The 20,079-nt window shown below is 48.9% G+C and overlaps 1 protein-coding gene across 1 annotated transcript in view; it reads left to right on the top strand.

Annotated features, from left to right (window-relative positions):
* The window catches only part of LOC143837282 (sialic acid-binding Ig-like lectin 13), a 30,730-nt gene that overhangs the window by 8,337 nt on the left and 2,314 nt on the right, over positions 1 to 20,079 (top strand). Inside the window, exons 4-6 of the mRNA XM_077336912.1 lie at positions 1,830 to 2,129; positions 2,249 to 2,302; positions 4,592 to 4,858. Coding sequence (XP_077193027.1) covers positions 1,830 to 2,129; positions 2,249 to 2,302; positions 4,592 to 4,858 — 621 coding nt within the window. The remainder of the gene's footprint in view (positions 1 to 1,829; positions 2,130 to 2,248; positions 2,303 to 4,591; positions 4,859 to 20,079) is intronic.

Below are 20,079 nucleotides of genomic sequence, written 5' to 3'. Positions count from 1 at the left end.
CATTAGCAAGTTTTTGGTGGATAAGGACTTGTCGCTTCGCCGTGACCTTCCTGCCACAATTAATACAGTAAATGAACTGGAGGCCTGTTGGCCGCCTTTGGTAGCGAGGTTCGATGGCTTCAGACGGCTCTCTTCCTCCGAAGTGGACAAGTTGCTGGGGTCGGTCAGGGCGACCACCTGCCCCCTCGATCCCTGCCCCTCTTGGCTTCTCAGGGGGAGCGGAGAGAGGATAGGAAGCCAACTCAGGGACATCATCAACTTCTCCCTGAGCTCTGGGGAGTTCCCGAGGGGCTGAAGGAGGTGGTGGTTCGCCGTCTCCTGAAAAAATCAGCACTGGACCCGCGAGACCCTGTCAACTACCGCTCGGTGGCGCATTTAGAGTTCCTGGGTAAGGTGGTGGAATGGGCCACGGTGGAGCAGCTCCTGGCATTTTTGAAAGAAACTTCGGCACTCGACCCATATCAGTCTGGATTCCGTCCTGGCCACGTGGTTGAGACGGTGTTGGTCGCACTGCTGGATGATCTCCGTCACCAGCTGGATAGAGGCAGGTCATCCGTGCTGGTCCTAGCAGCTGCTAGGGTCCTCACTGGTACACCTTGGAGGGCCCTTATCCAGCCTGTACTGAGGCAGCTGCATTGGTTGCCAATTGCTGCCTGGATCCGGTTCAAGGTTTTGGTCTTAACCTTCAAGGCTTTACACGGGCTGGGACTCACATACCTGAGGGACCGCCTATTGCCCTATGCCCACCGCAGGGCTCTGTGCTCTGTGGGTGAGAATCTACTGGTCGTTCCCGGCCCTAGGGAAGCACGCCTAGCCTCAACCAGGGCCAGGCCTTTTCAGTCCTGGCCCCTACCTGGTGGAATGAGCTCCCAGGAGAGCTACATGCCATGCAGGATCTTTCAGCGTTCCGCAAGGCCTGTAAAACGGAGCTCTTCCACCAGGTCCACAGTTGAGGCTAGGGTTGGTGTAGTACATTGATTGCTCCCCCCCCCCCGGGCTCTTCTTGAGCATCGTTGACCTCCTTCTTCTCCACCCCCGTTTAGTAATGGGGGATAGGAAGGGGATTTTTGTTCTGCCATGTTGTGATGGAGTTTGAATGGAGTTTTAAGACAGTGTAACCTACCATGAGCCACTTGGGAGTGGAGGGAAATAAATTGAATAGTAATAGTAATAGTAATAGGAATAGCAATAGCAATAGCAATAGCAATAGCAATAGCAATAGCAGTAATAGTAATAGTAATAGTAATAGTAATAGTAATAGTAATAGTAATAGTAATAGTAATAGTAATAGTAATAGTAATAGTAATAGTAATATTCTTTGCCAGATGTATTCAGTACCCTAGTTTGCACAACGTCTTTACTGACATTTCTTCAGTGACAAGCTATACCCAGCTATACTTCAGAATTGGTTTTAGATAAGAGTGCATTATTCAATAATATTGACCACTGAGGAAGACCCAGTAGGGTCGAAACACGTTTGGTCTGTTCGTGTGCAGTTAGATCATTATAGTTGTTTTTTTTTTTAATATGGACTTCACTTTGTTTTTAACCTAATATTGGTGCACTTTAATAAATAACTGTTTACATTTTATATTGTTTTATAGCTCAACTTTTGAGTTCCTGATTTTGTTAAGGTTGGGTCTTTGTTGCCTTTTTGGTTTTGTTTCGGGTTACACAGAAATGTCATACAAAAGACCAAAAGAAACACATCTAAGAAATCATTGCAATGGGAGGCTTTTTTCCCCTCCATTTTTAAGTTATGTATTTAAACTGAAGAGAAAAGTGAGGTATAAAAAAAATAAACCGCCTGTTTCTTTTTCTTTGCTTAGAATTAGAGAAACCACAGATCTGGGCCTCATCCGCAGTGCTTTCTGGGAAGGAGGCTCTTTACGCCTGTTTGGCACCAGGGCCCTGTGTTGAGATTCAGGCCAGGATTTCATGGGCGACTTCTCTGAGAGGATATGAGACGACTGACTGGAATCAACAGCACATGAACCGCAGCTGGACTTACGGGTCCAACTTCACCTTCATACCCTCCCTAAATGATCAGGGTACAGAGCTCACCTGCCGGGTCTGGTACCCTAATATCCGGGAACAAGTTACGAAGAGCATCCGACTTGAAGTTGCCGGTGAGTATCTTCCTCCCCCTTTATTTTGACTTCCCTCCCCCTGGGACTGTCCCCATCACCCCCTCTGTTTACCTTGGGTTCCCCTTCAGACGTCCTTATCATTCTCCTGGTTATTTCAGATCCACCCAAGGCTGTTGAAATCTCCACAAATGCCACAGATCGCGAGCATCTTGGTGAGATACAACATCTAAAAACACTTGACTACCCTTCCTTATCTCTCTCCCTTCCCAGCCAGAGACCTAACAATCCCCAGGCCTTGTCAGGACCCCTTGAGGGACTCACTGGACAGCTGACCACTACACAAGTGTCCCAAAGCCACAAGCACCCCAATGGAAAGCCACATTGCAACTGACCCAGGATGCTTGTGTCAGCTGACGCAGAGAGGGACCCCCTGGGCTAACAGCAGCTGTTCCAAGCACCCTCAGTCCCAAATCCACAAAAGCTGCCATTTCCCCCAATGTGCAAGCCTCGGGTTTTGAGACATTTCAAGTTCACCTGCAGGAATTCAAGACATAGGCTGGTTCACAAAGAAAGAAGAAAGAGATTGCCAAGTTTGAGAAAGGGTTGGGGAATACCTGGAGGTTTGTGAGTCAAGCCTGGGGAGGCTGAGGTTCGGAGAGGGGAGGACCTTCTTGGGATACAATGCCATGTAGTGCACCCTACAAACTTGACATTTCTTCTATGGGAAGTGTGGTCTGGAGCTCAGTGGTAATTCTGGGAGAACTCCAGTCCCCACCTGGAGGCTGACTACCCTAGAGAGGCTAGAATAGAGGGGGTAGAAGAGACAGCATCGCTTCCGACTCTAGAGGCCATTCCGCACCTGATAAATATAGTGAAATACTCACCTTACGCAGATGCCATATTCTTGGCATTTTGAATGACTTTGCCAACATCCAGTGTCCAAGCAGCAAACTGGTAGCTACACCCTCGATTTTAAAGCAATAGTTGGGGAATTGCATAAAGTGGATTCCCCAAACTATGTAGCACTAGCCAGAGGAGAGCAACCAGCAAGCCACATGCCAAGGAAATATGTGAAGCCAAAGTAGCACTAGCGCCACCTCCAGTTCCAGCCTTCGCACCCGCCTCCCTCTCCCTTCTGCAGGGGATGGTTTTTTGTTTGTTTGTTTTTTAAATGGAAACTGCCTAGAGCAACAAATAGGCATTAAATCGTGCAGGAAAAGAAACTCCCCCCCCCAGTTAAAACACAAAGCATGCCTCTCTAAAGTCCCCGCCCCCCAAATTTCGGGACTGAGATTAATTTTTTTTAAGATTACAGACTCGTGATTCCATATGATTAATTTTCTTAAGATTACAGATTCCATAAGGGAGCATTATAAAAAGCTCTATGCATCTATGATTAGATGCATGGGCGTTTCAATGGAGAAGTTTTACTTTTAAAAAAATTAGCTGCCATTGCGGGCCCTTTAAAACATGGAGAAAGTTGATTGGCTGCCTGGCTTAATTGACAGGCAGAGGAGAGTCGCATGTAAAGCGCGTTGCTCTCTTCCACCATTTCAAGCAGGTATGTGGAGTGCTAAGAAGCATGAGGAGGCGGCAGATGGAGGCGAGAGAGACAGAATGGGCGGAACCGCCCTAGTTTTGGTACTCCATGCACCAAGAAGAAAAATGCTATGTAAAGAGAAAAATAGGTCACCAAAGGGGGTGGGGGAGGAGAGCCCTACCTTCAATTTCTTTGCTTGCTGGTCTGGATTTCTGCCTGCAAGGAATTCATCATAATGAGAGCCCTCCAAATTGTGCTCCTCCACCCTCCGCCTGACATGGTGGACCCTGTTGAGGCCATCAGTGTTTTACCACTTTGTTTTTCTCTTCCTTCTCCTGCATGCCTGAAGCAGGGCTTGGGATGAGGAAACCCTGGGCCAAATTCTTTCTTGGCTGCCATCTTCCTAGTTGAGTCTTCCTAAACAGAGCCACACATTTGTAAGTCCATTGACATTTGCAGAGTTTGAAGTGTGCAGGTAGGCTGGCCAACCTCTAGGATCTCCCAGGATCAAAGCCAATCTCTGGACAACAAAAAGCAGCTCCCCTGTGGGAAATGGCAGCTCTGGAGGTTAAGCCCCACAGCATCCTATCCCTGCTGAGTGCTGACATCCCTCCCCAACCTAGTAGGGATGCCAACCTCCCCCTGGAATTACAGCTCATCTCCAGACGACAGAGATCAGTTCCCCTGGAGAAAATAGTTGCTTGGCACTGTATGGCCATTTACCTCCCTGAGGTCCTTGTCCTCCCCAGGCTCCAGCCCCAAATCTCCAGCAGTTCCCCAACCTGGTTCTAGCAACCTTACCACCCCCACCCCCACCAGTGGCCAGGGGGACCTGGCAACCCTGTTCCCCGGGCACTGGATCCCAAATCTCCAGGGGTTTCCATCCCAGAGTTGGCAATCCTGTCTCAGAGATAGGAACTGCAGGCCCATCCTTCCTAACCTGGATCCTTTCCTTTTACAGCTTGGTGCTCGGGGGAGGCAGGAGGGGGTCTGGAGTCAGCGGTGGTCCGGGAAGGCGAAAGCATCAGCCTGCATTGCCATGCAACAAGCAGACCCCACCCTACTCTGAGCTGGAGGAAAGAGAACGAGACCCTCCAGAGCACCGGGCAGGGCGAACCATGCGTCCTCTTGCTGTCCAGTGTCGGAAAAGAGGATGCCGGGGAGTACCAGTGCTGGGCAGAGACTGCACACGGCGCAGCCAACAGGACCCTGCGGCTGTGTGTGCTGTGTAAGGTCCCGAGGAAAGGAGGGGCGGGCGTTACCGGAGGGCACTCATCCTAGGCTGAGGGCCTTGACCTACAGAAGCAGCAGCCATTATCCCTATTGGTGGTTTAAAGCAGGGAACAGAGATCTTATTTCCTGGTCACAAAGGCCACTGTTAGAGCCTCTGGAAATCGGCAAAGCTGTGATTGTATCTCCAAGCAGGACAATGGATTGGTTTGGATGCCACTGAAAACTTCAGCAGACTGAAGCATTTCTATCAACGTCACTTAATGTTCCCCCTCCCTTTCCCCTAAGTGCAGACCCCCCCCCCCCGTTACAGCTCCCAGGGGGACAGCAGCCTCCAAGAAACATCATGGCAGGACTGGGAGTTTTGCCACAGGAAGGGGAAATGAGGCCAATGGACAGTTATGGATATGAATGATAGGACCTAACCCAGGGCATGAGGCCCAACTCTTTTTCCTGACCACAACTTCAGGAGCCACGTTATGATATAAGAACCTCCCGCAAGATTAGTATATTACAGCATAAATACGCCTCACCCCCTACTGTCCTCCCCCAGCTTCCCTAGGAATAGAGGTTCACATACATATAGGAGAAGTGAATCAAGGGCTGATGTTAGGTTAGGACCTTGATCCAGTCTGTCTGTCTGTTTTTCTTTCTTTCTTTCTTTCTTTCTTTCTTTCTTTCTTTCTTTCTTTCTTTCTTTCTTTCTTTCTTTCTTTCTTTCTTTCTTTCTTTCTTTCTTTCTTTCCCTTCCTCTTCCTCTTTCTCTTTCTCTTTCTCTTTCTCTTTCTCTCTCTTTCACTTTCCCTTTCCCTTTCCCTTTCCCTTCTCTCTCTCTCTCTCTCTCTCTCTCTCTCTCAGTATAACGGGGTTGTTGTGATAATAAGATGCAGATGGAGGGGACCATGCCCAGTGCTCAGAGCTCACTGGAAGATGGGTGGGATGCACATTTGATAAACCAACCAGCCAGCTCTCCTCCCAGCACTCCTTCTTTGAGTCAAGCCCTTTCCTCCCAGCCTGGCTTCAGAGCTGAGCACTGACTTGTGCCTTATTTAGAGAGAGGGCAAGAAGGGGTGAGCCAGTGTTTGGCTCTTGTAGCCCTTTCTTTGTGCCCAGAGTAATGCCAATCGCCACTTTGGCCCAAGGATCTTGGAGAGGTTTGCTTTCCCCTGGGCGCATAGCAGGGGTCTCTGGGGGAATGGGGGTAAATAGAGTTGTGAATTTCCCACATTGGACAGGGGGTTGGACTAGATGAGTTACCTTCCAGTTGTCTGTTTTTCCCTCGGTGCCCTTAGACAGGGGGAAAGACGCAGCTACTAAGGGACAGCCAAAACTTAATTTTTGCATCCCGGGCAAAACCTGGATTTCCTGGTACCCTCTAAGGCAGGGGTAGTCAAACTGCGGCCCTCTAGAAGTCCATTGACTACAATTCCCATGAGCCCCTGCCAGCAAACACAGGCAGGGGCTCGTGGGAATTGTAGTCCATGGACATTTGGAGGGCCACAGTTTGACTACCCCTGTTCTAAGGATTCTGTCTGTCCCTGTTTGCCCAGCAGTTGCTCCTCCTTTTCTGACAGGGGGTACTGTCACAGCATAGTGTGGGATCAAGGGTCCCCAGTGTATCAGCAGGGCCAAGGAGCACTCACTTTGACAGCTAATCTAGTACCTCAAGAATCTCCCTCCTCCTCTTCCTCTTCTCCCTCTTCAAAATCAAGTTCCTGCTCCTCGTGCCATAAGCGATAAAATAAAAACTCATCAACGCTCTTTCCTCCTTTGCGAGTCTCTGCAAAAAAATTACTAAATGGCCTCCCTATTGGCCACGTGGCCCGCCCCGGACTCCCTGCCCGCACTCCGTCCCCACATGGTTCGCTGCCGGCAAAGGAGCAGGACGGCCGTGTCGAAGACACCATCGCCTCGCCCAGACATGCCCCCGCCGCCCTGCTGCCTCCATGGACGACAGGCACTCTGCCTGCTTGCTACTCTGCTTCCCCCCATCTCCGCGACCTCTGCCGCCACCGCTGAGGCCACGCCGGTCGCTCCCACCTCCCGCCAAACTGTCGCCACCAGCCGACACGCCCGCCCGGAGCCGCGACCGCCCTCAGCCGACGGGCGACTGCTGCCGTCGGCCCTGCCGCCGCCCTACAACAGGTGTGCCGCGACCCAACATGCAAACTACTCATCTAGTCCAACCCCCTACACTATGCAGGACAACCCTATTGTTCATCCACTGTAACCTGCCACCCCCTTCCCAGAATCATACACTGTAAAGATAAATCACTTATCATATTATCATATTACTAGAAAGAAAGCCCATTTTATTGCTGAATAAAATGGGCACTAGGGGTGAGGGCCAGTGGGCAGGAACTAAGAGGAGGCCAGGGCTTGTGGTGAAGGGCACACATTATTATTATTATTATTATTATTATTATTATTATTGTTGTTGTTGTTGTTGTTGTTGTTGTTGTTGTTATTATTATTATTATTATATTTATATTTATATCCCACCACTCCCTTGTGGCTCGTGGCGGGTAACAATATCACAAATCCCCATTAAAACCCCATAAAAACAATAATAACATTGCCAATATTACCGGCATGGCAAGAATGGCAGCTCAACTTCCCCCCCTCCCACCCACTACTAGCAGGTGGAGAGGAGGTCCTGATGATGTTTTGCTTCGGGTCCGGAACCCGAGTCCCCGGGGGGGGGCATAGATCTATTATCAGCCCTGGCCTCAACCATAAACCTGGTGGAAGAGCTCTGTCTTGCAGGCCCTGCAGAACGTTGAAAGATCCCGCAGAGCCCGCAGTCTCCCGGGAGCTCATTCCACCAGGTCGGGGCCAGGACTGAAAAGGCCCTGGCCCTGGTCGAGGCCTGGCATGCTTCCCTAGGGCCGGGAACAACCAACAGATTTTCACCTGCAGAGCGCAAGGCCCTGCGAGGGGCATAGGTCGATAGGCGGTCCCTCATATATGTGGGTCCCAACTCGCGTAAAGCCTTGAAGGTTAGAACCAGAACCTTAAACCGGATCCGGGCAGCAATTGGCAACCACTGCAGCTGCCTCAGCACTGGCTGGATGTGGGCCCTCCAAGATGTGTCAGTGAGGACCCTAGCAGCTGCGTTTTGCACTAGCTGAAGTTTCCGGATCAAGGACAAGGGAAGGCCCGCGTAGAGCGAGTTACAGAAATCTATTCTGGAGGTGACGGTTGCATGGATCACTGTGGCTAAGTGTTTGGGGGACAGGTAGGGTGCTAGTAGTCGGGCCTGGCGAAGGTGGAAAAACGCCTGGCCCGCCACTTTTTTGACCTGCGTCTCCAAAGTCAGGGAGGCATCAATGGTTACACCCAAGTTCCTGGCCTGGGACGTGATGGTGAGTTGCGTTCCTGCCAGGGTGGGTAAGCGCGCTTCCTGGTCCTGCCCCCTACGTCCCAGCTACAGGACCTCCGTCTTGGAGGGGTTGAGTTTCAGGCGACTCTGCTTGAACCATTCTGTCACTGCTTCCAAAAATCTGGCGAATGGTTCCGGGGGGGAGTCCGGGCGGGCGTCTATGAGGAGATAGAGCTGGGTGTCATCAGCGTACTGGTGGCAACCCAGTCCAAAACTCCGTACAAGCTGGGCCAGAGGGCGCACAAATATGTTGAATAATGTGGGGGAGAGGACCGCGTCCTGAGGGACCCCACAAGGGAGTCTATAGGAACGCGAGAACTCATCCCCCACTGCAACCCTCTCTCTCTCTCTCTTTCTTTCTTTCTCTCATGGCACCTGAGGGAAAGAAGCCGGACGGCGTAGAATGGAGAAGATCAGGCGGGTAGCGGGGTAAGTCCCGGGTGGCGGGCCGTAGTCATGGCAGAGAGGTGCGGGGCTTATTCAGGCCGTTGTGGGTTCGGGGAGGCATGGCTGTGTGTTGTGGCTTTGGCGGGGCGGGAAGGCGTGGCCATTCAGCTTAGCGTACCTTGGTGTGTGGGCTGGGGAGCTCCGGAGGCAGCAGGTCCCACGTGGCTCAAGGAGGTTCGGGCTCCTGCGGGGCGGTGTGGCTGGTCGCGGCGGCATAGTGTGTGGCAGGATCATTGTAGGTGCGGCGGCTGCGGCTGGGGTGGGTGGTGGCGATGGTGAGTCGAGCATCGTTGGTGGCAGCGGGTGGCTGTGTGGGCCGCTCCCAGCTGCGCGGGCCGCTCCTGGCTGCGCAGGCCGGTAGCGGGGGTGAGTTTTGTGGCGACGCTGATGGGAAGCGGGAGAAATGGGAGGGGGAGGCCAGCAGGAGAAGGCAGCGACAGATGTCAGCCCCGCAGCCATGGCTACGTTCCCCGGGGTGAGAAAGGAGCAGGGATGCTGCGTCTTTGACACGGCGTCCCTGCTCCTTTCTGAAGATGGAGTGGCGGAGCCAGAGGACTGTCTCCGCGGGCTGCCTGCGTGATCTGCGAGCCTCCCCGTTCTTTGCGCGCCTCCCCATTGGCGGCTTGGCCCTGGATGGACATTGGAGGGCCCAATCAGGAGGTGCTTCATGCCTCCTGATTGGGCCCTCCGAGTTTTTATCCTGGACAGGGTCCGTCCTAACTCCTCCCCAACAGCCTTTACCCTTTTATTTAATCCTCTCCGCAGGAGCGGTTTAAAGATCTTTGCATAAATTGCAGAGATAAATCAGGTAACGGGGGAAAGGATATCTGGGCAGGTTGTTGCTGACCCTAAATCTCCAGAGGAGAGTAAGCAATAGGATCCCCTCCCTCACAAGCAAGCATGCACCATCATGTTCCCCAGCGGACAGGCTCTTCTCTCATTCCATGTTGATGTGTCTGTTCCAGATCCACCCAGGACAATGGCGTTCAGCGTCTCCCAAGCTTATAGGAAAGGCCGAGCACTAATCCAAGGTACCCGGGAGCGAATAGGGTGCAGAGATCAGCCTCCGGGGACCTTTCTCTGCTGGAGGACACTGGTTCCAAGGGGCTGCTACTCTTTCAGGGGGGTTACCGGCCCCTTTGCTGTGCTTACAGGTCCCCCCAGGCGTGTGGCAAAGGGCTCCCATCTGACGGCTCAAGAAGGCGACTGGTTACAGCTGCTCTGCACGGCCCAAAGCTACCCTCCCTCTGAAACGAGTTGGGTCAAGGTGTAGTGTAATAGTAGCTTAAAGTCTTGCTTTTGAAACTTTGGTTCAGGCTTCGGCCTTGCAAAATCTTTAGTGGGCCTTCTGAGAAAGTCTTTGCGCTCATAGTGTAGGAATGTAGTCCCAATTAGTTGCACCTGTGCCCTTGAGAAGCTTCACACTATTCGCACTTACTGTTAAGACAATTGGCTTCAGTTGTTCCCAATTAACTTGTTGTGAGAAATGGGCCTTGAGTGAGATGGGTCGACATTACATCATCTGATTTAGGATTGCCTCATCTAACTTGACATTAGTAACCGTATTGGTTAATTAATAAATAGTTAATTTGGATATGATTGGTTTTTTGTGCCCAAAATGGTGGTAGTGGTGGGATCTCCTTAGCTTGTTTTAAGTCTTTTTGAACTCTGTGCACATTGCTAGTTGTGTACGGCAGTGGTTTGTTGTTTTGGACTAGTCAGTCAGGGTGGCTGAGGGTTTTGACCCTGAGCTGGAAACTCTGTAGATCATGGATGAATGGAATATTGCAGAGGACACTGTTCAGACCCCTTTGCATATCGAGGAACCGGTTGTTGCACCGCATCCCCGGCTTTCAGAGACTGAAAGGGAGTTTATGCGGAAATGGGTTGAATTGCAAGAAGCCGAAGAACGCTCCAGAGAGCTTCGTGCTTCGCTTCAGGATGGAATTGCAGGCGAGGAAGATTTACAGCGCCGGCATGCAGACCATCGTTATGACACCAGCTGGGACTCAGACGAGCGTCTGAAAAAAGCTCCACCACCCAAGGACTTGAGACAGGTGGGCACTGACTTTGCCTGGGACTTTTGCCCAGTGGTGCGTCCTAAAGTTCACCCTGCTCCACGGATGTTTGCAGAGGTGCAAGAGGCCAGAAGACCTAACACGCCTGTAGAAGCGCTTTCGTGGCCTGCGAATCCTTTTGTGGAGGTGAAGAAAGCAGCCAGTCTTCCTGACGCTTACCCTTCGGCCTCATCAGCGGAGAAGCCCCGTTGCCATGGACGATCGCAGAGAGCCTGAAGAAAGGTATTTGCCTCCCCCTCTTAGAGACAATCCTCTTCGCTATATTAACCCTAAGATGTTTCCAAAGTATGAAGAAGGTATGGATGTTCTTGCCTATTTTTCTAACTTTGAACAGCAATGTCAACTGTTTTATGTTCCTAAGAGGCATTACCTGACTCTTTTGAGATCTTTGGTGTCTGGTGTATTGTCTGACATGATGGGACAATTACCAGGGCAAGATGTCATGAATTATGACAAGTACAAGACGTGCTTTCCGGGCAGTGGACCGTGCTTTGTGGCTTTCTAATCTTCCGGGAGTTGCTGCAAAAATGCAACAGAATCTTGAGTACTGGGTATCAGTAGAGAAAGCTGAAGGTTATGAAGGACTGAAGCAGTTAGTTCTGATAGAACAGTTTCAGAGACTCCTGCCTGCTGAATTAGCTGCTCTAGTGGCAGACCAACATCCTAAGACTGTGGATGAGGCAGCTGCTCTGGCAGAGAAATGTAAGGCAAACCGTGTGCATCTGCGGAACAAGACAGCATCCAGTGACGGTGCCAGTTCTTTTGAAAAGTCATCTTCTTCTGTTCCTGCTTCAAAGACTGCCAGCAAACCCTCTACTGGCGGAAACGTGAGTAAACCAAAGACATTTTCTCCTGACTCTCAGAAACCTGTTGTGCCTAAAAAGTTGGAAGGTGGAACTCCTGCCGCAGAGGTTAAACCCCGCCTAGCCCCTTCCTCTGGCTTGTGCTTTTACTGCAAAAAAGCAGGACATGTAAAAGCTTCCTGTCCGCTTTTGCTTGCTAAGAAACAACAAACCTCAACCCCTAGTGCGGTCAGAGTTCTGTCTCAACCAGAGAATTGGGAATCAGATGGACATGCTGCTCCTGTTGTGACTACTGCTTCTGAGACTGTGATTGCTCCTGTTGGAGCTTCTGCTGTTCCCAACTCCAGCTCTGCTCCTCCTGTTACCTGCCGCCCTTACAGGGTTAGTGAAGCCCATGGCCTAGACACTGCTAAAGAGTTAAATGAGATGTTAGATCTCGATGTCATTGAGCCAAGTTCTTCTTCTCGGTCTGCTCCAGTCGTTCTAGTTCCTAAAAAGGATGGTGGTGTTAGATTCTGTGTGGATTATAGAAAGTTGAATGCTGTTTCTACACCTGATGTGTTTCCTTTGCCTAGAGTTGACACCCTGATTGAATTATTAGGTAGAGCAAAGTACATAACTGTTTTTGATCTGACAAAAGGTTATTGGCAAATTCCTTTATCTAAGGAAGCCTCTTTGAAATCTGCATTCATCACACACATGGGTTTGTACCAGTTTAAAGTTCTTCCTTTTGGTTTAAGAAATGCTCCTGCGTGTTTCCAACGTTTGATTGACACTCTGATTAATGACATGTCTACATTTTGCTGTGCGTACCTTGTTGACTTAGCCATTTTTTCTGACCCATGGGAAGAACACCTTGAGCATGTTAAGAGAGTACTGGCTCGGCTTAAAGAAGCCAACTTAACTGTAAAAATTTCTAAGTGCCAGTTCACTCAAGGAGAGGTGGACTATCTTGGATTCAAGATTGGTTCAGGAGCTATTAAGCCCCAGCAAGCCAAGGTTCAAGCTATCCAGGATTGGCCTGTTCCTAAGACTAAGAAGGATGTTATGTCTTTCTTGGGCCTATGCGGATATTATCGAAGATTTACCCCTCATTTCAGTTCATTAGCTACGCCTCTCACTGATTTGTGTAAGAAAACATTACCTGTTAATGTTAACTGGACACCTGCAAGCCTTTGATTCTCTTAAACAGGCCCTGCTGCAATCCAATGTTCTTCTTGCCCCAAAACCAAGGGAAAAATACATTGTCCAATCAGATGCTAGCCAGATAGGTCTTGGCTGTGTTCTGATCCAAAAAGGTCCTGATGGTGAAATGTAACCTGTGGTATTCTTAAGTAAGAAACTTTTGCCCAGAGAACGTAATTATTCCACCATAGAAAAGGAGTGCTATGCTCTTGTCTGGGCTTTGACTAAGCTACGTGCTTATTTGTGGGGTGCACATTTTGAGGTTCAAACAGACCATTCACTTTTGTGTCGGCTAGACCGTGTCAAGGATTCAAACCAGAAACTCCTTAGATGGAGCCTGGCTTTGCAAGACTTCCAGTTCACTGTGTCTCATATTCCTGGGAAGAAAAACATCGTTGCTGACACTCAGTCTAGAATGTACCAGTCTGTTGACTGAGCTTTTGTGGTCTGAATTGTTTTTATAGTAATCTGTAGAGATTGGGTTATGTAAGAGTTGGCAAACCACGCTACGTAGGTGTTGGCAAACCACACCCCCATGATCTACCTCTGCCTCTAGCCCTCCCTAGACTACACCTGTGCACCAAACTTCCTCCGATCACCTCACAGTTTTCTTAGAGTTGCCATATATGGCACGGCAGCTAGAAATTCCAATCCCGTTAGAACACAGGGGCTTGCAAGTGTTTTTTTTTCTTTGTCTGTACTGGCTAAGGAGGAGATATAAAATAAAGAAGTGCCTTCTGATCTTCAGGCTTCTTTCACCAGACTCCTGCCTTGTGTCGTTCATCATACCGCCTCCCGAGAGTAATCTTGCTATTTTAGATTTTGATTTTTGTATTCTGTCCAATGCTGCTAGTACACACGTACCTCTAGCCATTTGGCCTTATATGTTATTTTTTATTAGAAGTAGCATTGAAAAGATTTCTTATAATGTTTATTACACATCTTTTAAGCTTATGCACTCTGAATTTGTAGTGAAGAAAATAGTGGTTTAAAAAACCCGTATTTTCTCTTAAAGGGGAGGGTGTAGTGAAATAGTAGCTTAAAGTCTTGCTTTTGAAACTTTGGTTCAGGCTTCGGCCTTGCTAAATCTTTAGTGGGCCTTCTGAGAAAGTCTTTGCGCTCATAGTGTAGGAATGTAGTCCCAGTTAGTTGCACCTGTGCCCTTGAGAAGCTTCACACTATTCGCACTTACTGTTAAGACAATTGGCTTCAGTTGTTCCCAATTAACTTGTTGTGAGAAATGGGCCTTGAGTGAGATGGGTCGACATTACATCATCTGATTTAGGATTGGCTCATCTAACTTGACATTAGTAACCGTATTGGTTAATTAATAAATAGTTAATTTGGATATGATTGGTTTTTGTGCCCAAGACCCCACGTGGGAATCAGCCATAAAGGTTTTGTATTGTAACAACCTATTGTTCAGATTTTGGGGAAACCTTTATCTGTGCCTTGTGAACCTGCAACTTTGAAATCCTGTCTTGTCATCCTGCCATTCTTGTGAGTATCACGTGCTAGCCAGATATACTGTATAATGTTTTTGTTTTCTCACTGCCAGTATATAATTATATGTGTGCACCTTAATAAATATCAACTTATTTTTTTTGTAACTTTGTCGTTTGATTCTGAGACAAGCTAAGACGAAGCCTAGCCCGCCTAACTTGTGCCATACTACCAACTAAGCCTTTTGATTGTGGGACTTGTCCCTGGACAGGGTCAAGCTCCCTGGTAATTCCCTGATAGGCTTCAAGACTGCCTCTGGGTCTTGGACGCCTAGGGACCCGTTCAGAGGTGGTGGCAGACTACCAGCCAAGGAGGATAGACTATCTGCCTTCTTGGGTTTTGTAACTGTTTTGTCTTCTCGTGTGCCACCCTGTTCTCTAAAGTCTGCAGACTTGGCTTTGGGGAATTGGGGTGTGACCACACAAGGGGAGCAGGACTTTGGAGCATCACGGCCCCTCTCCAGACGCCCGGCTGGAGTTCACCCATTTGACAGTGAAGGACGCGGGTCAATATGCATACCGGGTCGAGAACTCCCTAGGCTCTGTACGAGGGATTGTCCAGCTCTCCATAGAATGTGAGTGAGTCAGGACCGTCCAGAGTTAACCTTTGGGACTTCCTGCTGTAGGACAAACGCTATAGGCACTGATCTCCAACAGGCAGGAATTTGGGATATACTTCTTTTTCACAAAAGATGACATTCACACAAATGGCCACACACAAATGGGAGGTCAAGTTCTCATTGAAACGGGCCCCTGGTCTTCAGCAGCTGCAGGGCAGGGAGAAATGCAACTGGTGCTGCTTCTCCTTTCAGTGTAGTCCCAGGGCTGGAACAGATCCAGAGATGTTGAATTAGTATGATATGACGCCAGCTCCATGCTAGCTATTTAGTCTGGAATTGGCATGACTGTTTCACTTACTTTAGACATGTATTCCAGACCATTTCCTATCCAGCTTGACGCGTTCCATTTTCCCCATAATGTGTTTTTGTCTTTTAGAAAACAAAGAAAGAGGGCAGATTTGGGCCCATTCCGCACACATAGGGTAATTCACTTTCAAGGTGCTTTGGCAGCTGGATTCTCCTGTGCGGAACAGGAAAATCTACTTCTAAAGTTCATTGAAAGTGCATTATCTATTGTGTGCAGAATAGGCCCTGATTTGTTGTGATTTTTATAAATCAGGCTATTCTGTGTGGACAGAGTGAATGAGACTTCCCACACCACCCATCGGGTGTCTGTTGTGGGGAGAGGGAATGGGAAGGCAACTGTAAGCTGCTTTGAGCCTCCTTCCGGTAGGGAAAAGCGGCATATAAGAACCAACTCTTCTTCTTCTTCTTCTTCTTCTTCTTCTTCTTCTTCTTCTTCTTCTTCTTCTTCTTCAATATCCCTTTAAAATTCTTGCCTCTCCTTCTGCCCCCCTCCCCCTTCTAACAAATTATTTCTGCTTCTATCAGGTTCTCACAAGTCAGTTTTAAATGATCAGCTCTTTTGGGGAGTGGGGCTTTACACTTAAGCCCCTCCCAACAAGAGCGAAGCATTTCAAACTGATTTATACTTGGTAGTCAATTCTGTGGACACAGCAACGATGGCACAACCTGATTAAAGAGTAGATAAAGGTTTAATTAGGAATTAACATATTTGATAGGAAGGAGGAGAGACAGAGGGAGGTTCCCAGGTAGTATGGCACTTCTGAGAAGGGGGAAATTACTTGGTAGTCAATTCTGTGGACATAGCAGCGATGCATAACCAGATTAAAGAGTAGATAAAGGTTTATTTAGGAATTAATATATTTGATTACCGTTAAGCAGTAATGACTGGGGAAGGCACTGGCAAACCACCCCGTATTGAGTCTGCCATGAAAAGGCACTGGCAAACCACCCTGTATTGAGTCTGCCATGAAAACGCTAGAGGGCGTCACCCCAAGGGTCAGACATGACTCGCTCCTTGCACGGGGGATACCTTTATCTTTACCTTTTATATTTGACTAGGGGCAAAGCCCGTTGTCTCCAAGAATACAACAGGTGCTAGAGCTTGGCAGTGGGAAGAGGAAGGGGAGGAGTTGTCCAGTCTTTAAGGGCATGGGGTTGTCATGTGTGTTGTGTGGGAGGTTGTGGTGGCATGGTGGCAAATGAGGCCATGGGTGTGGAGCTATGGGTGTCAAGAACCTGTGGTGTGGAAAGTTTCTTTGATTGTGGGAGAGGACTGACCTTTGGGAATTGTGGCATAGTGGTTACAGATGAGCTTTCCAGAGCCATGTCCTCAGATATGTGAAGGGAAAATCAGACTGGAGACTCTTCTTAGGGGAAGATTACATGGCAACCAATTCCCCCCCCCCCCCAGTTCTGCGTCATTTCCCTTCTTGTGTGAATTAGGCCACATTCACCGAAATGCCCCTCTGCCCTAATACACATAGGGTTGTCACAGTACACAGGTGTCCACCCCCTTCCTTCTGTCTCCCATATTTTCACTGTTGGTAAAATGTTATGTGCCCACATGCTTCTTTCATGGTTGCTCCTTAGAAGAATGGATTTTTGTACCCTATTGCTTACTACCCAAAAGAGTCTCAAAGCGGTTTACAAGCAAATGGAAAAGGTGTTTGTCTCCACAATAGTCAACCTGTGAGGTATGTAGGGTTGTGAGAGATCTGAGAGAACTGGGAATGGGCCGCAGTGACCCAGCAGGCCTCAGGTGTCTCAAAGCATTTTCCAATCATCTTCCCCTTCTTTCCCCATAGCAGACTCCCCATGAGGGAGGTGGGGTAGCGAGCCTCACAGGGAAGCTGGTAACCCTAAGAGGAAGACTGTCTGTGCACAGCAGTCTTGACCTTAGTAAGGTTTTTAATACTGTTTTTTTGTTTGCCAGGCCAAGGTTATTTGCCAGTTACTATTTCAGTGACGATTTGTCTCCAGACATTTACTTGTTCTCTATTTAGTTTCAGGCTGTAAATATTTATTTAGATCTTCCTGCACTTTCCAGACTCACAGGACTGATGCTGGTCTGCCTGTCTGCGCCCCAGAATACAAACAGTTGCTGATAAGGGCTGGCCATAACCCATAGGCCAGGAGGGACACTCCTGCACCACTCCCTACCAACTGCAGGCAAAAATGGCTCATTTGAAGGCTGGACTTTGAGGCATTGTATGATATTGAAGTCCCATCTCCAAACCTCCAGGAATATTTCCAACCCAGGGGTAGCCAACCTACAGGTGTGGCCTGGAGAGCTCCTGGAATTACAGCTCACCTGCAGAGTATAAAGATCAGCTCCCCAGGCAGAAAGGGCTACTTTGGACAGGGTTGTGATAGAGAAGAAACATTTAAGGCTTCCCACACAGGTTGTTGTTGAATTGAAAGACTTGAGGCCTACTGCACAGGGTTGTTGTGCAGATGAAACAGGAGACAAAAGAGCCAGCTTCCTCTGCAGAATAACGCTGTGCAGTGGCCTGAAATCTGCAGAGAGTTGCAAAGAAGAAAGACACATGGCTTGGCTGTGTCTAACCCCCGGCCAGAGCAGTATTGTAAGTGAGAAGGGGCTTTTCTGTAGCCTCCCTGTCAGGCAACTGTTTGGCAGAAGGGGAAAGTCCCCCCCCCCCCTCAAAAGGAAGGCCTCAGTCTCCCCTGCGTTGCTCTTGGAAAGGCCTCCTTCCCTCAGTCAGGGCCTGTCAGAGGCTCCTTTGCAGCAGGCCTGAAGGGGGGGAGGGGGAGCACTCTGCAGCCTCCTGCCAGCTCTGTCAGGGTTCTGAGGCAATTTGCAGTTGAACTTGACAGTTAGGACAGCCTTGGGGTGAAAAGGGCTGGTGCAGCCTGTCCAAGCCTCTGTTCTCACCCCCCTTGGCAGCCCTACTGACCTCCTCTCCCTGCGGTGGTCAGGAGCAGACTGGCAGCCAGACTGGGCTGGGTGAATGGAATTTTGGTCTGTCCTGGTGAGGGGCCAATAGGAAGGCACTTTGCGCGCCTCCCCATTGGCTGCTTGGCCCTGGATGGACACTCGGAGGGCCCAATCAGGAGCCGCTTCGCAGCTCCTGATTGGGCCCTCTGAGTTTTTATCCTCGACAGGGACCGCCCTAACTCCTCCCCAGGTGGCCTTACTCTTTTATTTAATAGGACCCTGTCCTATTTAAAGATAGGAAAGAAGAGAGACAGAGGGAGGTTCCCCGGTATTATGGCACTTCTGAGAAGGGGGAAATTGCCATGACAGTAGCAACAAGGAATGGTATTTAACAGGAGAGAAGGTCCTGACTTCATTATCCCATCTTATTGTCTTCTTGCTGCCCCCTGCAGGATTTTCTCTTCACCAGCCAGCTCGGTGTGGTGGTTAAGAGCAGTGGCTTCTAATATGGCGAGTCGGGGTTGATTTCTTGCTCCTCCACATGTAGCCAGATCGTTGACCTTGGACTCATCACAGCTCTGATAGTGCTGTTCTGACCAAGCAGTTCTGTCAAAGCTTCACCTATACCTTTTCTAGGGAGAGGAAGGAAGGTGATTGTAAGCCGCTTTGAGACTCCTTCAGGCAGTGAAAAGCGGGGTATAAAAACCAAATCTTCTTTGTACGCCAGACATTGCCTTTCCCAACAAGCCCAAGCCCACTGACCTATTTGATATTTCATCAACATGCCTTTATTTATTTATTCTTGCATTTTTATTCTTCCCTAACCCGAAGGCGAAGGGTGGGTTACATTAGCTAAAAACATACAGTGTAATATAAATATACAATCATAAATTTAAAATAGCATCCATTTAAAATCTGGAATGAAAGTAATACTCATGTTGCCTAAAATGTCTCCTACTCAAAGGAGATATAGTATTCTGAAGGATTTTAATTGGATGGTTTTGGGTAGGAGAGAGCCAGTTTGGTGTAGTATTTAGGAGTGCGGACTTCTAATCTGGTGAGCCGGGTTCAATTTTTCACTCCTCCACATGCAGCCAGCTGGGTGACCTTGGGCTCGCCACAGCACTGGTAAAGCTGTTGTGACCGAGCAGTAATATCAGGGCTCTCTCAGCTCCACCTCCCTCACAGGATGTCTGTTGTGGGGAGAGGAAAGGAAAGGTGACTGTAAGCCACTTTGAGACTCTTTTTGGTAGAGGAAAGCGGCATATAAGAACCAACTCTTCTTCTTCTAGAAAGGCCAGCAGAATTAGATGTTGTTTACCAGGCCTCAGCCCCAGGGCCGGCGGAAGAGCGTTGTTTGACAAGACCAGCGGAACTGCTTGACTGCTGGACAGAGCATTCCGCCAGATCAGGCTGAGGCCAATTTTATTTCTTTAGGGCTGAAGATACTACGTAAATTTTGATCACTAGATCTTAATGCTCTTTGGGGAGTTATGATTACAAGCCAAAGAATTCATGAGCAGTAACTTTGTTTTGCTCCAATGTGAAAAGTGGGACTTGAGCTCTCTTCTGATAACATTTGATAATTAACCAGTTATTCATGATCACTTCAGAAACCGGAATAGTGGAAGGGAGTAATTAGGCTGAAAATTAAGAAGCTGAAGAGCAAGTGGGGGGGAGGATAGCTCGAAGCAAATTTTTTTTGGAAAGGTACTTCGTATATAGCCAGAATTTGCCTGTTTGGACATATTGTTATGGAGAGCCAGCTTGGTGGGTAGAGCCAGTTTAGTGTAGTGGTTAAGGGCAGTGGTTTGATTCCCCACTCCTCCTCCACATGCAGCCAGCTGGGTGACCTTGGGCTAGTTACAGTCCTGATAGAGCTGTTCTCACAGAGCAGTCATGTCAGAGCTCTCTCAGCCCCACCTCCCTCACAGGGTATCTGTTGTGGGAAGAGGAAGAAAAGGCAATCGTAGGTTGCTTTGAAACTCCTCCAGGTAGTG

This window comes from Paroedura picta, chromosome 5 (assembly GCF_049243985.1).
Source record: "Paroedura picta isolate Pp20150507F chromosome 5, Ppicta_v3.0, whole genome shotgun sequence".
In the NCBI taxonomy this organism is placed as follows: Eukaryota; Metazoa; Chordata; class Lepidosauria; order Squamata; family Gekkonidae; genus Paroedura; species Paroedura picta.
The sequence above is the reverse complement of the archived record's forward strand: the minus strand, read 5'-3'. Positions and strand labels throughout refer to the sequence as shown.